General features: G+C 45.5%; 1 protein-coding gene across 1 annotated transcript in view; it reads right to left on the bottom strand.

Annotated features, from left to right (window-relative positions):
* Positions 1-20,824, bottom strand: part of LOC116359730 (testican-2) — a 126,751-nt gene that overhangs the window by 56,205 nt on the left and 49,722 nt on the right. The window contains exon 3 of the mRNA XM_031813106.1: positions 13,888-13,933. Coding sequence (XP_031668966.1) covers positions 13,888-13,933 — 46 coding nt within the window. The remainder of the gene's footprint in view (positions 1-13,887; positions 13,934-20,824) is intronic.

The following is a 20,824-nucleotide window of genomic DNA, read 5'->3' as shown; positions in this document are numbered from 1 at the left end:
CTACAGTACAGGAGAGAGAGAGCTACAGTACAGGAGAGAGGGGGCTACAGTACAGGAGAGAGAGCTACAGTACAGGAGAGAGAGCTACAATACAGGAGAGAGAGCTACAGTGCAGGAGAGAGAGAGAGAGCTACAGTACAGGAGAGAGAGAGAGAGCTACAGTACAGGAGAGAGAGAACTACAATACAGGAGAGAGAGCTACAGTACAGGAGAGAGAGCTACAGTACAGGAGAGAGACAGAGAGCTACAGTACAGGAGAGAGAGCTACAATACAGGAGAGAGAGAGCTACAGTACAGGAGAGAGAGAGCTACAGTACAGGAGAGAGGGGGCTACAGTACAGGAGAGAGAGCTACAGTACAGGAGAGAGCTACAGTACAGGAGAGAGAGCTACAATACAGGAGAGAGAGCTACAGTACATGAGAGAGAGCTACAGTACAGGAGAGAGAGAGCTACAGTACAGGAGAGAGAGCAACAGTACAGGAGAGAGAGCTACAGTACAGGAGAGAGAGAGCTACAGTACAGGAGAGAGAGAGCTACAGTACAGGAGAGAAAGAGGGCTACAGTACAGGAGAGAGAGCTACAGTACAGGAGAGAGAGCTACAGTACAGGAGAGAGAGAGCTACAGTACAGGAGAGAGAGCTACAGTACAGGAGAGAGCTACAGTACAGGAGAGAGCTACAGTACAGGAGAGAGGGGGCTGTGAGTAAAGCATCACAAGCAAGGAGGGGAAATAGAGGTATAAAGGGTGGCAGGTAGCCTGGTGTTTAGAGCATTGCGCCAGTAACAGAAAGTTGTCTGGTTCGAACACCCAAGCTCCTAATTGGCTCCAGGGGCGCCGTACTACTATGGCTGACCTTGTAAAAGAAGACACTGGACCTATCTGGTGTATGAGACAATACAACATCATTATCATTTCTGTATCATTACAGCCTCATTATCATTACACCGTCATTATCATTGCTAACATCCTCAGTGTCACCTACTGTAATCACCTACGCACCAGATCTGTAGAGGTAGATCTCTGGCTCTGCACCTCTGCAGCCGATTATCATTATCATTTCAGCGTCACTATCATTACAGTGTCATTATCATTATCGTTACAATGTCATTATCGATACAACATCATTATCAGTTAGCTATAGGAAATCAACTGAGCGATGGACAGAAGGAATATGTTGAGTGACATCTGGTGCTACTGTACTGGTGCTACTGTACTGTACTGGTGCTACTATACTGTACTGGTGCTACTGTACTGTACTGTTGCTACTATACTTTACTGGTGCTACTGTACTGTACTGGTGCTACTGTACTGTACTGGTGCTGCTGTACTGGTGCTACTGTACTGGTGCTACTATACTGGTGCTACTATACTGTACTGGTGCTACTATACTGGTGCTACTATACTGTACTGGTGCTACTGTACTGGTGCTACTGTACTGATGCTACTATACTGTACTGGTGCTACTGTACTATACTGTACTGGTGCTACTGTACTGTACTGGTGCTACTGTACTGTACTGGTGCTGCTGTACTGGTGCTACTATACTGGTGCTACTATACTGTATTGGTGCTACTGTACTGTTGCTACTGTACTGGTGCTACTGTACTGTACTGGTTCTACTGTACTGGTACTACTGTACTGGTGCTACTGTACTGGTGCTACTATACTGTACTGGTGCTACTGTACTGGTGCTACTGTACTGTACTGGTGCTACTGTACTGGTGCTACTGTACTGTACTGGTGCTGCTGTACTGGTGCTACTGTACTGGTGCTACTATACTGGTGCTACTATACTGTACTGGTGCTACTGTACTGGTGCTACTATACTGGTGCTACTATACTGTACTGGTGCTACTGTACTGGTGCTACTGTACTGGTGCTACTATACTGTACTGGTGCTACTGTACTGGTGCTACTGTACTGGGGCTACTGTACTGGTGCTACTATACTGTACTGGTGCTACTGTACTGGTGCTACTGTACTGGGGCTACTGTACTGGTGCTACTATACTGTACTGGTGCTACTGTACTGGTGCTACTATACTGTACTGGTTCTACTGTACTGGTGCTACTATACTGTACTGGTGCTACTGTACTGGTGCAACTATACTGTACTGGTGCTACTGTACTGGGGCTACTGTACTGTACTGGGGCTACTTACTGTGCTGGTGCTACTGTACTGGTGCTACTGTACTGGTGCTACTATACTGTACTGGTGCTGATGTACTGTACTGGTGCTACTTACTGTACTGTACTGGTGCTACTGTACTGGTGCTACTGTACTGTACTGGTGCTGCTGTACTGGTGCTACTATACTGGTGCTACTATACTGTACTGGTGCTACTGTACTGGTGCTACTGTACTGGTGCTACTATACTGTACTGGTGCTGATGTACTGTACTGGTGCTACTTACTGTACTGTGCTGGTGCTACTGTACTGGTGCTACTATACTGTATTGGTGCTACTGTACTGGTGCTACTGTACTGGTGCTACTGTACTGTACTGGGTCTACTGTACTGGTTCTACTGTACTGGTGCTACTGTACTGGTGCTACTATACTGTACTGGTGCTACTGTACTGTACTGGTGCTACTGTACTGGTGCTACTGTACTGTACTGGTGCTGCTGTACTGGTGCTACTATACTGGTGCTACTATACTGTATTGGTGCTACTGTACTGTTGCTACTGTACTGGTGCTACTGTACTGTACTGGTACTACTGTACTGGTGCTACTGTACTGGTGCTACTATACTGTACTGGTGCTACTGTACTGGTGCTACTGTACTGTACTGGTGCTACTGTACTGGTGCTACTGTACTGTACTGGTGCTGCTGTACTGGTGCTACTATACTGGTGCTACTATACTGTACTGGTGCTACTGTACTGGTGCTACTATACTGGTGCTACTATACTGTACTGGTGCTACTGTACTGGTGCTACTGTACTGGTGCTACTATACTGTACTGGTGCTGATGTACTGTACTGGTGCTACTTACTGTACTGTGCTGGTGCTACTGTACTGGTGCTACTATACTGTATTGGTGCTACTGTACTGTTGCTACTGTACTGGTGCTACTGTACTGTACTGGTTCTACTGTACTGGTTCTACTGTACTGGTGCTACTGTACTGGTGCTACTATACTGTACTGGTGCTACTGTACTGGTGCTACTGTACTGTACTGGTGCTACTGTACTGTACTGGTGCTGCTGTACTGGTGCTACTGTACTGGTGCTACTATACTGTACTGGTGCTACTGTACTGGTGCTACTATACTGTACTGGTGCTACTGTACTGGTGCTACTGTACTGTACTGGTGCTACTATACTGTACTGGTGCTACTGTACTGGTGCTACTATACTGTACTGGTTCTACTGTACTGGTGCTACTGTACTGGTGCTACTATACTGTACTGGGGCTACTGTACTGGGGCTACTTACTGTGCTGGTGCTACTGTACTGGTGCTACTGTACTGGTGCTACTATACTGTACTGGTGCTGATGTACTGTACTGGTGCTACTTACTGTACTGTGCTGGTGCTACTGTACTGGTGCTACTATACTGTATTGGTGCTACTGTACTGTTGCTACTGTACTGGTGCTACTGTACTGTACTGGTTCTACTGTACTGGTACTACTGTACTGGTGCTACAATACTGTACTGGTGCTAATGTACTGTACTGGTACTACTGTACTGTACTGGTGCTACTGTACTGTACTGGTGCTGCTGTACTGGTGCTACTATACTGGTGCTACTATACTGTACTGGTGCTACTGTACTGGTGCTACTATACTGTACTGGTGCTACTGTACTGGTGCTACTGTACTGTGCTGGTGCTACTGTACTGGTGCTACTATACTGTATTGGTGCTACTGTACTGGTGCTACTGTACTGTACTGGTTCTACTGTACTGGTTCTACTGTACTGGTGCTACTGTACTGGTGCTACTATACTGTACTGGGGCTACTGTACTGGGGCTACTGTACTGTACTGGGGCTACTTACTGTGCTGGTGCTACTGTACTGGTGCTACTGTACTGGTGCTACTATACTGTACTGGTGCTGATGTACTGTACTGGTGCTACTTACTGTACTGTGCTGGTGCTACTGTACTGGTGCTACTATACTGTATTGGTGCTACTGTACTGTTGCTACTGTACTGGTGCTACTGTACTGTACTGGTTCTACTGTACTGGTACTACTGTACTGGTGCTACAATACTGTACTGGTGCTACTGTACTGTACTGGTACTACTGTACTGGTGCTACTATACTGTACTGGTGCTACTGTACTGTACTGGTGCTGCTGTACTGGTGCTACTATACTGTACTGGTGCTACTATACTGGTGTGGGTGATAAACTGGAGGTGTGGATTATTTAACAAGATGTGCTGAAAGGAAAATGACATTCAGATTTGACACCGTAGCCAATTAGCAAACCCCACTGGGCACAGACGTCTTTTCCACATTGGTTAATTTCATTGAAATGACGTGAAAACAATGTTGATTCAACCAACGTCTACCCAGTGGGAAGGCTCTGAAGATGAATGTGTTGTGATTCTAACGAGGGGTCAGATTAGGGGGTCTGTTGTGTCGTCTACCCAGTGGGAAGACTCTGAAGATGAGCGTGTTGTGATTCTAACGAGGGGTCAGAGTAGGGGGTCTGTTGTGAACGTGTTGTGATTCTAACGAGGGGTCAGAGTAGGGGGTCTGTTGTATCACACTATAAATGCATCCCATACTATAAATGCACCCTATTCCTTTTGTAGTGCACTACTTTTGACCAGGGCCCATAGGGCTATACAGGGAATAGGGTGCCATTTGGGATGCATCCAAGCACCACACCCACTCTGCCTCACTTAAAAGGCATTCACTTTACCTCAGAGGGGTAAAGATGAGTTAAAGGCAATCCTTGTCATCTGTTTCTATAACAGAGGGAATAACTAATGTATGACCCCCCCCCCCCCAACAAAAATAATTACAAAAGTCCCTGTAGCTACGTGGGCGCTAACTTTCATTTGAATATCATTAATTCATCCCAGCTAGCCACCCCCCTGTGGGAGCGATCCTACAGAGCTAAATTGATTCGGGGCTCCTCTTCATCACAAATTGAACAAGACAGTTGAAATGCAATGTCTGGTAAGGTAGGTGGAACAGTGTTGTACCCTTGGATATTACAAAAGACCTTACAAACTCAGCGAGATCCCCCCCCCCCCCCCCCCCCAACCCCCAACCCCCCAGCCCTTTAAAGTGCTGTGATTTAGATGTCGGCGCTGCTGCCTAACTGAAGGCTGTCTGAGGGTCATTACAGTGTCTTGGATGGGACAGAAAGCTAGTAGCACATTACGAGAGAGAAGCTACCATTTTCCACCTTGGAACGCTGCACTGTAGCTTTGAACAAATGTTGAACGTATTGGCTCCTTGATCTGCCTTGAGAAAAAGACTGGTTTAACTTTTAATTTACTCTACTGACTAACTACACCGAACAAAAATGTACCATGTTCCATGAGCTGAAATAAAAAAAGGTTATTTCTCTCTAATTTTTACATTGCTGTTAGTGAGCATTTCTCCTTTGCCAAGATAATCCATCCACCTGACAGGTGTGGCACATCAAGAAGCTGATTAAACAGCTTGATCATTACACATGTGCACCTTGTGCTGGGGACAATAAAAGGCCACTCTAAAATGTGCAGTTTTGTCACACAATACTACACAAGGTGCAATAATTTAATATTAATTTCTCTACCATAAGCCGCCTCCAACGTCGTTTTAGAGAATTTGCCAGTACGTCCAACCGGCCTCACAACCACAGACCACGTGTAACAACGCCAGCCCAGGACCTCCACATCCGGTTTCTTCACCTGCGGGATCGTCTGAGACCAGCCACCTGGACAGCTGATGAAACTGAGGAGCATTTCTGTCTGTAATAAAGCCCCTTTTGTGGGGAAAAAAACTCATTCTGATTGGCTGGGCCTGACTCCCCACTGGGTGGGCCTATGCCCTCCCATGCCCACCAATAGCTGCGCCCCTGCCTAGTCATGTGAAATCCTAATGAATCTATTTAAATTGACTGATTTCCTTATATGAACCATAACTCAAGTAAAATCGTTGAAATTGTTGCATGTTATATTATAGTATAGTGTTCAGTATAGATAGCCCCTTCACGTTGCACAGACAGCATTAATAACTGTTGTGTAGAGGTTGATTTAGGGTACATCTCAAATGACACCCTGTTCACTACGTAGCGCACTACTTTAGACCAGAACCCTATGGGCCCCGGTCAACAGTTGTACACTACATAGAACATAGGGTTCATTTGGGATGCTTAAACATTCTAAAAGGTGCTTCCTGATTTAACATGGGGCCTACAATTATGTTTTAACAATATGAAATAACCCTCTAATTTGACAGTAATTGTAGCCCCAGTTGAAAGTTATTCACTTAAATGATGAGTTCTCTTGTCTGAGGCTTTTAGGAAGAGTAAGAACGTAATCAGACAATCATTTAGCTGCTTTTATTCTACAGTCATTTCCCTCTAGACCAATTATAGATCATTAACAGGCTGTTTCTTGTCCAATATGCAGTAGCCTAGCTGAAGCACGTCAACTGATGAGCATTACATCATCACCACGTCAACTGATGTGCATTACATCATCACCACGTCAACTGATGATCATTACATCATCACCACGTCAACTGATGTGCATTACATCATCACTAAGTCAACTGATGTGCATTACATCATCACCACATCAACTGATGTGCATTACATCATCACCACGTCAACTGATGTGCATTACATCATCACTAAGTCAACTGATGTGCATTACATCATCACCACATCAACTGATGTGCATTACATCATCACCACGTCAACTGATGTGCATTACATCATCACCACGTCAACTGATGAGCATTACATCATCACCACGTCAACTGATGTGCATTACATCATCAAATCAAATCAAAATCAAATCAAATCTAATTTATTTGTCACATACACATGGTTAGCAGATGTTAATGCGAGTGTAGCGAAATGCTTGTGCTTCTAGTTCCGACAATGCAGTAATAACGAACAAGTGATCTAACTAACAATTCCAAAAAAAACTACTGTCTTATACACAGTGTAAGGGGATAAAGAATATGTACATAAAGATATATGAATGAGTGATGGTACAGAGCAGCATAGGCAAGATACAGTAGATGATATTGAGTACAGTATATACATATGAGATGAGTATGTAAACCAAGTGGCATAGTTAAAGTGGCTAGTGTATTACATAAGGATGCAGTCGATGATATAGAGTACAGTATCTACTACGTATGCATATGAGATGAATAATGTAGGGTAAGTAACATTATATAAGGTAGCATTGTTTAAAGTGGCTAGTGATATATTTACATCATTTCCCATCAATTCCCATGATTAAAGTGGCTGGAGTAGTGTCATTGGCATTGACAGTGTGTTTTCAGTAGCCACTCAATGTTAGTGGTGGCTGTTTAACAGTCTGATGGCCTTGAGATAGAAGCTGTTTTTCAGTCTCTCGGTCCCAGCTTTGATGCACCTGTACTGACCTCGCCTTCTGGATGACAGCGGGGTGAACAGGCAGTGGCTCGGGTGGTTGATGTCCTTGATGATCTTTATGGCCTTCCTGTAGCATCGGGTGGTGTAGGTGTCCTGGAGGGCAGGTAGTTTGCCCCCGGTGATGCGTTGTGCAGACCTCACTACCCTCTGGAGAGCCTTACGGTTGAGGGCGGTGCAGTTGCCATACCAGGCGGTGATACAGCCCGCCAGGATGCTCTCGATTGTGCATTTGTAGAAGTTTGTGAGTGCTTTTGGTGACAAGCCGAATTTCTTCAGCCTCCTGAGGTTGAAGAGGCGCTGCTGCGCCTTCCTCACGATGCTGTCTGTGTGAGTGGACCAATTCAGTTTGTCTGTGATGTGTATGCCGAGGAACTTAAAACTTGCTACCCTCTCCACTACTGTTCCATCGATGTGGATGGGGGGGTGTTCCCTCTGCTGTTTCCTGAAGTCCACAATCATCTCCTTAGTTTTGTTGACGTTGAGTGTGAGGTTATTTTCCTGACACCACACTCCGAGGGCCCTCACCTCCTCCCTGTAGGCCGTCTCGTCGTTGTTGGTAATCAAGCCTACCACTGTTGTGTCGTCCGCAAACTTGATGATTGAGTTGGAGGCGTGCGTGGCCACGCAGTCGTGGGTGAACAGGGAGTACAGGAGAGGGCTCAGAACGCACCCTTGTGGGGCCCCAGTGTTGAGGATCAGCGGGGAGGAGATGTTGTTGCCTACCCTCACCACCTGGGGGCGGCCCGTCAGGAAGTCCAGTACCCAGTTGCACAGGGCGGGGTCGAGACCCAGGGTCTCGAGCTTGATGACGAGCTTGGAGGGTACTATGGTGTTGAATGCCGAGCTGTAGTCGATGAACAGCATTCTCACATAGGTATTCCTCTTGTCCAGATGGGTTAGGGCAGTGTGCAGTGTGGTTGAGATTGCATCGTCTGTGGACCTATTTGGGCGGTAAGCAAATTGGAGTGGGTCAAGGGTGTCAGGTAGGGTGGAGGTGATATGGTCCTTGACTAGTCTCTCAAAGCACTTCATGATGACGGATGTGAGTGCTACGGGGCGGTAGTCGTTTAGCTCAGTTACCTTAGCTTTCTTGGGAACAGGAACAATGGTGGCCCTCTTGAAGCATGTGGGAACAGCAGACTGGTATAGGGATTGGTTGAATATGTCCGTAAACACACCGGCCAGCTGGTCTGCGCATGCTCTGAGGGCGCGGCTGGGGATGCCGTCTGGGCCTGCAGCCTTGCGAGGGTTAACACGTTTAAATGTCTTACTCACTTCGGCTGCAGTGAAGGAGAGACCGCATGTTTTCGTTGCAGGCCGTGTCAGTGGCACTGTATTGTCCTCAAAGCGGGCAAAAAAGTTGTTTAGTCTGCCTGGGAGCAAGACATCCTGGTCCGTGACTGGGCTGGGTTTCTTCCTGTAGTCCGTGATTGACTGTAGACCCTGCCACATGCCTCTTGTGTCTGAGCCGTTGAATTGAGATTCTACTTTGTCTCTGTACTGGCGCTTAGCTTGTTTGATAGCCTTGCGGAGGGAATAGCTGCGCTGTTTGTATTCAGTCATGTTACCAGACACCTTGCCCTGATTAAAAGCAGTGGTTCGCGCCTTCAGTTCCACACGAATGCTGCCATCAATCCACGGTTTCTGGTTGGGGAATGTTTTAATCGTTGCTATGGGAACGACATCTTCAACGCACGTTCTAATGAACTCGCACACCGAATCAGCGTATTCGTCAATGTTGTTGGCTGACGCAATACGAAACATCTCCCAGTCCACGTGATGGAAGCAGTCTTGGAGTGTGGAGTCAGCTTGGTCGGACCAGCGTTGGACAGACCTCAGCGTGGGAGCTTCTTGTTTTAGTTTCTGTCTGTAGGCAGGGATCAACAAAATGGAGTCGTGGTCAGCTTTTCCGAAAGGGGGGCGGGGCAGGGCCTTATATGTGTCGCGGAAGTTAGAGTAACAATGATCCAGGGTCTTTCCACCCCTGGTTGCGCAATCGATATGCTGATAAAATTTAGGGAGTCTTGTTTTCAGATTAGCCTTGTTAAAATCCCCAGCTACAATGAATGCAGCCTCCGGATAAATCGTTTCCAGTTTGCAGAGAGTTAAATAAAGTTCGTTCAGAGCCATCGATGTGTCTGCTTGGGGGGGGATATATACGGCTGTGATTATAATCGAAGAGAATTCTCTTGGTAGATAATGCGGTCTACATTTGATTGTGAGGAATTCTAAATCAGGTGAACAGAAGGATTTGAGTTCCTGTATGTTTCTTTCATCACACCATGTCACGTTGGCCATAAGGCATACGCCCCCGCCCCTCTTCTTACCAGAAAGATGTTCGTTTCTGTCCGTGCGATGCGTGGAGAAACCCGCTGGCTGCACCGCTTCGGATTGCGTCTCTCCAGTGAGCCACGTTTCCGTGAGACAGAGAACGTTACAGTCTCTGATGTCCCTCTGGAATGCTACCCTTGCTCGGATTTCATCAACCTTGTTGTCAAGAGACTGGACATTGGCAAGAAGAATGCTAGGGAGTGGTGCACGATGTGCCCGTCTCCGGAGTCTGACCAGAAGACCGCTTCGTTTCCCTCTTTTTCTGAGTCGTTTTTTTGGGTCGCTGCATGGGAACCATCCCGTGGCGCTGGTTGTAAGGCAGAACACAGGATCCGCATCGCGAAAAACATATTCTTGGTCGTACTGGTGGTGAGTTGACGCTGATCTTATATTCAGTAGTTCTTCTCGGCTGTATGTGATGAAACCTAAGATGACCTGGGGTACTAGTGTAAGAAATAACACGTAAAAAAACAAAAAACTGCATAGTTTCCTAGGAACGCGAAGCGAGGCGGCCATCTCTGTCGGCGCCGGAAGTAGTAACTGATGATCATTACATCATCACCACGTCAACTGATGTGCAATACATCATCACCACGTCAACTGATGTGCATTACATCATCACCACGTCAACTGATGAGCATTACATCATCACCACGTCAACTGATGAGCATTACATCACCACGTCAACTGATGTGCATTACATCATCACCACGTCAACTGATGAGCATTACATCATCACCACGTCAACTGATGAGCATTACATCACCACTAAGTCAACTGATGAGCATTACATCATCACTAAGTCAACTGATGAGCATTACATCATCACCACGTCAACTGATGTGCATTACATCATCACCACGTCAACTGATGAGCATTACATCATCACCACGTCAACTGATGTGCATTACATCATCACTAAGTCAACTGATGTGCATTACATCATCACTAAGTCAACTGATGTGGTCACCATCACTAAGTCAACTGATGTGCATTGTGCATCATCACTAAGTCAACTGATGAGCATTGTGCATCATCACTAAGTCAACTGATGTGCATTGTGCATCATCACTAAGTCAACTGATGTGCATTGTGCATCATCACTAAGTCAACTGGTGTGCATTGTGCATCATCACTAAGTCAACTGATGTGTCTTATATCATCACCACGTCAACTGATGAGCATTACATCATCACCACGTCAACTGATGTGTATTACATCATCACCAAGTCAACTGATGTGTATTACATCATCACCACGTCAACTGATGTGTATTACATCATCACTAAGTCAAATAAATGTGAAAGAAAATAAAATGGTTGATGGTTAAGCCAGCTTGTCATGGGGTCTGATTCAGTCTGATTCAGGGGGTTCATTCTCAGTACAGAATGTTTTAGTCATGATGTAAATATCCCTGTAGTAGAGAACATCCCTACAAAGCAGCAGTGTTGTTGCTGTTTACAACATCTTTTAATTTGAGTCAGTGTAATGAATAAGCTCTGTGGAGATTCTGCGTGTCTCCTAAATGGCACCATATTCCCTATATAGTGTACTACTATGGTACCCTATTACCTATATAGTGCAATACTTTTAATAACGAGGGAATAGGATGCCATTTGAGACACAGACCATGTCTACGGGACGTAAACAGTGTGCTGGGAGAGAAGGCAGGGTCCAGCCGCAGCAGCTCTTAATACAGGTTAAAGCTGTCCTGTTTGGATTTCATTTGATTTCTCCTCTGAGTTGGATTTGGAAGCATTATAAACACAGAGGACTAATTTCAGGTTTTAAGCTGCCGCCCGGCGCTCAGCGATCTCTCTGTCTCTCCTTCTGCTCTCTCTGTGTCTCTCTCGCTCTGTCTCTCAGTCTGTCTCCCTCTGTGTCTCTCTCTCTCTGTCTCTCAGTCTCTCTCTCTCTCTCTGGCTCTCAGTCTCTCTCTCTCTCTCTGTCTCTCTCTGTCTCTCCTTCTGCTCTCTCTTCTCTCCTGGTCTCTCTCTCCTCCTGCTCTCTCTCTGTCTCTCAGTCTGTCTCTCTCTCTCTCTGTGTCTCTCTCTCTCTGTCTCTCAGTCTGTCTCTCTCTCTCTGTCTCTCAGTCTGTCTCTCTCTCTTTCTAAAGCCTGGTTGGGAGGACGGGGGGGATGGGTTCTGGAAGAGAGGCGTCTCATAAATACAGGAGAGAGCGTGAGTGAGCTGCAAATCAGCTGTCCAGAAACGAGTCCCTCTACGTATCAACGCACTGAGTTTCTATGGAAACATAAACCCGAATAGATGAGCTTTTAAGGCGCTGGAACCTGCGAGGAGAAAGGACATTTCTAAACCGGCGTTCTGTCCGTCATTCAATAAGAAAATACAGTGACAGTGATAATGATAATAACCATTAAGAGAATGCTAGGTGATAATGTCCTTGCATCGATCACTGGTCAGTGAGGAATTGGAATGAGATGGTCCACACAGCTAGGGGATCGTATGGACCTCTCCATTCTGTGCTGTTGTCTGTTTTGAAATAGCCAGGGTAGATAGCTACAGTACAGCTTGGCTTACCCTGCACTTCTTCCTCACCTTACAGCTCAGGGAACTCTTTTCAAAGGACAAGCTTTTTGTGTAGAAATACAAGTGTACATGCTTATTTGCTTTCTGTTCATTGTTCATTTCCTATAGCTGATAGGGATATCTATACAATAATATCTATAGCTTTCTGTTCATTGTTCATTTCCTATAGCTAATAGGGATATCTATACAATAATATCTATAGCTTTCTGTTCATTGTTCATTTCCTATAGCTAATAGGGATATCTATACAATAATATCTATAGCTTTCTGTTCATTGCACAGTTGAGGTCCTGTATTGAAGTGAGCCGATTGGTGTTTGTCTGAGCCAGCAGCTGCAGAGCAGCAGAACCCAGGATGTTCCGTAGTGGTAGTCCTATGGGAATTCACTGAGCTGAGCCTCAGCTGAAGCAGAAACAATTATCACACCAGCTCTCCATCCTCTCCACGCTAAGAAGAGCCAGTCCCCTCATGTATCATCAACATTCTGCATCCCAAATGGGAACCTATTGCCTATGTAGTGAGAGCCAAATGGGACCCTATTCCCTATGTAGTGCACTACTTTTGACTAGGGCCCATAGGGCTCCCATCGGGCTCCCACAGGTAGTGTACTATATAGAACAGGGATCCCCAACTACAGTACATTCAGCCAAGGGACGATTTTGTCTTGAGTGGATGGTCAGGGAGCCGGAACATAATTACAAATCATTTGCACACTGCACATTGACCGCAAGTAGCACAAACAGAGTATTGTATTTTAGACAAAAACAGAATCATTTCAAACATCGGTATATGTCTCACTATTTACGCGTAGGAACACTTGGGAACATATTTCCTCAAATAAAATCACTTGGAGCTGATTTCCTAGTGTTTTTACATATATTTTTTTATGTCCAACAATGAAAATCCAACAACAACAACAGCAACAACAACAACAACAACAACAGCAACACCAACAACAACAACAACAACAACAACCAAACATTTATTTTATAAAAACGTTGTAGTTTTTTTGCTCAGAAAACATGAGGGGAGGAAGAGGTACAAATGATAAATCCTGCGTGCCACCAGCTGGTGAACCCTGATATAGTGAAGAGGATGCCATTTGGAACAGACCCTCAGTCTCCACGTCTCCTCACCAGAAATCCCTAGCAACGCTCCATCAGATCAGGGCCGTGTTCATTAGGGCACAGCGTAGCAAAAATGTTTCTTATTGGAACATTCTAGGTAGTCCCTCCCTTGTTTTATTTAGTCCGTTTTCTTCCGTTTGTTGCGTAACAAAATGGCGACTCCCTGGTTCTTTTTCACACACTCAATCCAGGAACCCATTTTTACAACATCTGTAGTGTACATTACTTTATTTATTTTATTTATTTTTTATAACATGAAGACAGAAGGTTATATGACATCATTTCCTTTAACTTACTTTCATCCGAGCCTGGGGTTTCCTCCACATTCCTGATGTAGTCGTCCTAGAGAGAATGTGAGAATCGGAGTAGTGTCACTGCAGAGTTGCAGAGCGTAGTGTAAACAACAACAACATCATATCCAAGGACAGAACAGAAGATCACAGACGGTCTCACTCTCTGTAAGTGGTGATTTTAGCTTCCTCCCTGTCACACAGGGAATGTACACTCTCAGAATGAGTGTGTACCAAAAGGGACCCTATTATTTATTATTGCTCACTACTACAGGATGCCATTTGGGAAACACAGAAACTATCTTTTAGACTGGTCTCTGGCGGTGTTAGACTGGTCTCCGGGGGTGTTAGACTGTTCTCTGGCGGTGTTAGACTGGTCTCCGGGGGTGTTAGACTGGTCTCTGGGGGTGTTAGACTGGTCTCTGGGGGGGGTGTTAGTCTGGTCTCTGGGGGTGTTAGACTGTTCTCTGGGGGTGTTAGACTGGTCTCTGGGGGGTGTTAGATTGGTCTCTGGGGGGTGTTAGACTGGTCTCTGGGGGGTGTTAGACTGGTCTCTGGGGGTGTTAGACTGGTCTCTGGGGGGTGTTAGACTGGTCTCTGGGGGGTGTTAGACTGGTCTCTGGGGGGTGTTAGATTGGTCTCTGGGGGGTGTTAGACTGGTCTCTGGGGGGGGTGTTAGACTGGTCTCTGGGGGGTGTTAGTCTGGTCTCTGGGGTGTTAGACTGTTCTCTGGGGGTGTTAGACTGGTCTCTGGGGGGTGTTAGATTGGTCTCTGGGGGGTGTTAGACTGGTCTCTGGGGGGGGTGTTAGACTGGTCTCTGGGGGGTGTTAGTCTGGTCTCTGGGGGTGTTAGACTGTTCTCTGGGGGTGTTAGACTGGTCTCTGGGGGGTGTTAGATTGGTCTCTGGGGGGTGTTAGACTGGTCTCTGGGGGGTGTTAGACTGGTCTCTGGGGGTGTTAGACTGGTCTCTGGGGGGTGTTAGACTGGTCTCTGGGGGGTGTTAGACTGGTCTCTGGGGGGTGTTAGTCTGGTCTCTGGGGGTGTTAGACTGTTCTCTGGGGGTGTTAGACTGTTCTCTGGGGGTGTTAGACTGGTCTCTGGTTGTGTTTGAGGGTTAGAATTATGATAAAAATGATAAATCTCCCATAGTATCCATTTCTACTGACCCGTGTGCGTGTGTGTGTGTGTGTGTGTGTGCGTGTGTGTGTGTGTGTGTGTGTGTGTGTGTGGATGAGGACCCACAGGATTATGTTTGTTACGACTGGCTTGGCCTTATCCTACACTGGGATCCCAGCAGTATAACACAGAGCTCTCAAGTCAAGCTGAACAATTTAAGCCAAAGGCGTTTCGTATATTCAGAGGAAGTGTGGAGATAGACGAGATCCATTAAAGGGATACGTCTCAAATGGAACCCTGTTCCCTTTATAGTGCACTACGTTTTCACCAGGGCCAGTTTATAGGGAACACGGTGCCAATTGGGACACATGCATAAATCTATATGTCTGGGCTGTTGAAGTGTAATAGTTTAATGTCTGGTGTTATGATGCGGTTTGGCAGTTTAATGTCTGGTTTTATAATGCAGTTTGGCAGTTTAATGTCTGGTGTTATAATGCAGTTTGGCAGTTTAATGTCAGGTGTTATAATGCAGCTAGGCAGTTTAATGTCAGGTGTTATAATGCAGCTAGGCAGTTTAATGTCAGGTGTTATAATGCAGTTTGGCAGTTTAATGTCAGGTGTTATAATGCAGCTAGGCAGTTTAATGTCAGGTGTTATAATGCAGTTTGGCAGTTTAATGTCTGGTGTTATAATGCAGTTTGGCAGTTTAATGTCAGGTGTTATAATGCAGCTAGGCAGTTTAATGTCAGGTGTTATAATGCGGCTAGGCAGTTTAATGTCAGGTGTTATAATGCAACTAGGCAGTTTAATGTCTGGTGTTATAATGCAGTTTGGCAGTTTAATGTCAGGTGTTATAATGCAGCTAGGCAGTTTAATGTCTGGTGTTATAATGCAGTTTGGCAGTTTAATGTCAGGTGTTATAATGCAGCTAGGCAGTTTAATGTCAGGTGTTATAATGCGGCTAGGCAGTTTAATGTCAGGTGTTATAATGCAACTAGGCAGTTTAATGTCTGGTGTTATAATGCAGTTTGGCAGTTTAATGTCAGGTGTTATAATTTATTTATTTTTATTTTTTTTTATTTTACCTTTATTTAACCAGGTAGGCAAGTTGAGAACAAGTTCTCATTTACAATTGCGACCTGGCCAAGATAAAGCAAAGCAGTTCGACAGATAAAACGACACAGAGTTACACATGGAGTAAAAACAAACATACAGTCAATAATGCAGTATAAACAAGTCTATATACAATGTGAGCAAATGAGGTGAGAAGGGAGGTAAAGGCAAAAAAGGCCATGATGGCAAAGTAAATACAATATAGCAAGTAAAATACTGGAATGGTAGTTTTGCAATGGACGAATGTGCAAAGTAGAAATAAAAAGATAATGGGGTGCAAAGGAGCAAAATAAATAAATAAATTAAAATTAAATACAGTTGGGAAAGAGGTAGTTGTTTGGGCTAAATTATAGGTGGGCTATGTACAGGTGCAGTAATCTGTGAGCTGCTCTGACAGTTGGTGCTTAAAGCTAGTGAGGGAGATAAGTGTTTCCAGTTTCAGAGATTTTTGTAGTTCGTTCCAGTCATTGGCAGCAGAGAACTGGAAGGAGAGGCGGCCAAAGAAAGAATTGGTTTTGGGGGTGACTAGAGAGATATACCTGCTGGAGCGTGTGCTACAGGTGGGAGATGCTATGGTGACCAGCGAGCTGAGATAAGGGGGGACTTTACCTAGCAGGGTCTTGTAGATGACATGGAGCCAGTGGGTTTGGCGACGAGTATGAAGCGAGGGCCAGCCAACGAGAGCGTACAGGTCGCAATGGTGGGTAGTATATGGGGCTTTGGTGATAAAACGGATTGCACTGTGATAGACTGCATCCAATTTGTTGAGTAGGGTATTGGAGGCTATTTTGTAAATGACATCGCCAAAGTCGAGGATTGGTAGGATGGTCAGTTTTACAAGGGTATGTTTGGCAGCATGAGTGAAGGATGCTTTGTTGCGAAATAGGAAGCCAATTCTAGATTTAACTTTGGATTGGAGATGTTTGATATGGGTCTGGAAGGAGAGTTTACAGTCTAACCAGACACCTAAGTATTTGTAGTTGTCCACGTATTCTAAGTCAGAGCCGTCCAGAGTAGTGATGTTGGACAGGCGGGTAGGTGCAGGTAGCGATCGGTTGAAAAGCATGCATTTAGTTTTACTTGTATTTAAGAGCAATTGGAGGCCACGGAAGGAGAGTTGTATGGCATTGAAGCTTGCCTGGAGGGTTGTTAACACAGTGTCCAAAGAAGGGCCGGAAGTATACAGAATGGTGTCGTCTGCGTAGAGGTGGATCAGGGACTCACCAGCAGCAAGAGCGACCTCATTGATGTATACAGAGAAGAGAGTCGGTCCAAGAATTGAACCCTGTGGCACCCCCATAGAGACTGCCAGAGGTCCGGACAGCAGACCCTCCGATTTGACACACTGAACTCTATCAGAGAAGTAGTTGGTGAACCAGGCGAGGCAATCATTTGAGAAACCAAGGCTGTCGAGTCTGCCGATGAGGATATGGTGATTGACAGAGTCGAAAGCCTTGGCCAGATCAATGAATACGGCTGCACAGTAATGTTTCTTATCGATGGCGGTTAAGATATCGTTTAGGACCTTGAGCGTGGCTGAGGTGCACCCATGACCAGCTCTGAAACCAGATTGCATAGCAGAGAAGGTATGGTGAGATTCAAAATGGTCGGTAATCTGTTTGTTGACTTGGCTTTCGAAGACCTTAGAAAGGCACGGTAGGATAGATATAGGTCTGTAGCAGTTTGGGTCAAGAGTGTCCCCCCCTTTGAAGAGGGGGATGACCGCAGCTGCTTTCCAATCTTTGGGAATCTCAGACGACACGAAAGAGAGGTTGAACAGGCTAGTAATAGGGGTGGCAACAATTTCGGCAGATAATTTTAGAAAGAAAGGGTCCAGATTGTCTAGCCCGGCTGATTTGTAGGGGTCCAGATTTTGCAGCTCTTTCAGAACATCAGCTGAATGGATTTGGGAGAAGGAGAAATGGGGAAGGCTTGGGCGAGTTGCTGTTGGGGGTGCAGTGCTGTTGTCCGGGGTAGGAGTAGCCAGGTGGAAAGCATGGCCAGCCGTAGAAAAATGCTTATTGAAATTCTCAATTATGGTGGATTTATCAGTGGTGACAGTGTTTCCTATCTTCAGTGCAGTGGGCAGCTGGGAGGAGGTGTTCTTATTCTCCATGGACTTTACAGTGTCCCAGAACTTTTTTGAGTTAGTGTTGCAGGAAGCAAATTTCTGCTTGAAAAAGCTAGCCTTGGCTTTTCTAACTGCCTGTGTATAATGATTTCTAGCTTCCCTGAACAGCTGCATATCACGGGGGCTGTTCGATGCTAATGCAGAACGCCATAGGATGTTTTTGTGTTGGTTAAGGGCAGTCAGGTCTGGGGAGAACCAAGGGCTATATCTGTTCCTGGTTCTAAATTTCTTGAATGGGGCATGTTTATTTAAGATGGTTAGGAAGGCATTTAAAAAAAATATCCAGGCATCCTCTACTGACGGGATGAGATCAATATCCTTCCAGGATACCCCGGCCAGGTCGATTAGAAAGGCCTGCTCGCAGAAGTGTTTCAGGGAGCGTTTTACAGTGATGAGTGGAGGTCGTTTGACCGCTGACCCATTACGGATGCAGGCAATGAGGCAGTGATCGCTGAGATCTTGGTTGAAGACAGCAGAGGTGTATTTAGAGGGGAAGTTGGTTAGGATGATATCTATGAGGGTGCCCGTGTTTAAGGTTTTGGGGAGGTACCTGGTAGGTTCATTGATTATTTGTGTGAGATTGAGGGCATCAAGTTTAGATTGTAGGATGGCTGGGGTGTTAAGCATGTTCCAGTTTAGGTCGCCTAGCAGCACGAACTCTGAAGATAGATGGGGGGCAATCAGTTCACATATGGTGTCCAGAGCACAGCTGGGGGCAGAGGGTGGTCTATAGCAGGCGGCAACGGTGAGAGACTTGTTTTTAGAGAGGTGGATTTTTAAAAGTAGAAGTTCAAATTGTTTGGGTACAGACCTGGATAGTAGGACAGAACTCTGCAGGCTATCTTTGCAGTAAATTGCAACACCGCCCCCTTTGGCAGTTCTATCTTGTCTGAAAATGTTGTAGTTTGGAATTAAAACTTCAGAATTTTTGGTGGTCTTCCTAAGCCAGGATTCAGACACAGCTAGAACATCCGGGTTGGCAGAGTGTGCTAAAGCAGTGAATAGAACAAACTTAGGGAGGAGGCTTCTAATGTTAACATGCATGAAACCAAGGCTATTACGGTTACAGAAGTCGTCAAAAGAGAGCGCCTGGGGAATAGGAGTGGAGCTAGGCACTGCAGGGCCTGGATTCACCTCTACATCGCCAGAGGAACATAGGAGGAGTAGAATAAGGGTACGGCTAAAAGCTATGAGAATTGGTCGTCTAGAACGTCTGGAACATAGAGTAAAAGGAGGTTTCTGGGGGCGATAAAATAGCATCAAGGTATAATGTACAGACAAATGTATGGTAGGATGTGAATACAGTGGAGGTAAACCTAGGTATTGAGTGATGAAGAGAGAGATATTGTCTCTAGAAACATCGTTGAAACCAGGAGATGTCATTGCATGTGTGGGTGGTGGAACTAATAGGTTGGATAAGGTATAGTGAGCAGGACTAGAGGCTCTACAGTGAAATAAGCCAATAAACACTAACCAGAACAGAAATGGACAAGACATATTGACATTAAGGATAGGCATGCTTAGTCGAGTGATCAAAAGGGTCCGGTGAGTGGAGAGGTTGGTTGGTGATTTAGACAGCTAGCCAGGGCATCGGTAGCAAGCTAGCATAGGATGGAGGTCTGTTAGCCACCCCTTACGTTCCGTCAGTAGATTAGTGGGGTTCCGTGTGGTAGAGGGGATTAATCCAAATCACACAACAACAACAAAAATAAAAACAATAGATATAGTTATAGAGGCCCAAGAAGAAAAGATAATAATAATAATTTAAAAAATATATATATAAAAAATAATAATAATAATTAAAATTAAAAAAAATTGTCCGATTGTCTATTCAGATAGCAGCCGGTAAGACAGCTAACGGTTAGCAGGCCGCAGATGGGCGTTCAGGTAACGTCGCGACGGAGGAGCCGGCCGAATAACTCCCTCGGGTAGATAACGTCGGCAGTCCAGCTGTGAAGGCCCGGTGGGGCTCCGCGAAGGCAGCAAAACGGGTCCGGATAGGTGACTGCAGCCCAGGTGTGATTGATGGAACTCAGGAGTGATTGACGGAGCTTGCTAGCTCCGGAACAATTGATGTTTGCTCCGGAATCGACGAAGGCCGATGGTCACACGGATAGCAGCTAGCTAGCTGTGAGATCCGGGTATGAATGTCCAGGGACATGGAGAGAAAAATTGGTCCGGTATGTTCCGTTCCGAGCCGCGCTGCGCCGTACAGAACTGGCGATAGATCTTCGAGCTAAAGGATAGCTGATGACCACAAACCGTGGTTAGCTGAATATTAACGATTTGCCAGTAAAGGAGCTAACTAGCTTCTGAACTAGCTTCTGGATTAGCTTCTGGCTAGTTTCAGGCTAGCTTCTTGGAGTTTCTGGCTAGCTTCTTGGAGGATTACAGATCTGAGGTAAATAATACTTTTTTATAAATATACATTGGTGAGGCGGGTTGCAGGAGAGTGTTTTGAAGATGAGTTGATGGAAAATAAAAATAAAATGTATGTGAAAAAGTTGTAAATATATATATATACAGGACACGACAAGACGAGGACAAAAGACGTCTGAACTGCTATGCCACCTCGGAGAATG

Source organism: Oncorhynchus kisutch, unplaced genomic scaffold, assembly GCF_002021735.2.
Source record: "Oncorhynchus kisutch isolate 150728-3 unplaced genomic scaffold, Okis_V2 Okis04b-Okis11a_hom, whole genome shotgun sequence".
Taxonomy (NCBI): Eukaryota; Metazoa; Chordata; class Actinopteri; order Salmoniformes; family Salmonidae; genus Oncorhynchus; species Oncorhynchus kisutch.
Note: the sequence above shows the minus strand (reverse complement) of the source record. Positions and strands in the feature narration are given on the sequence as shown.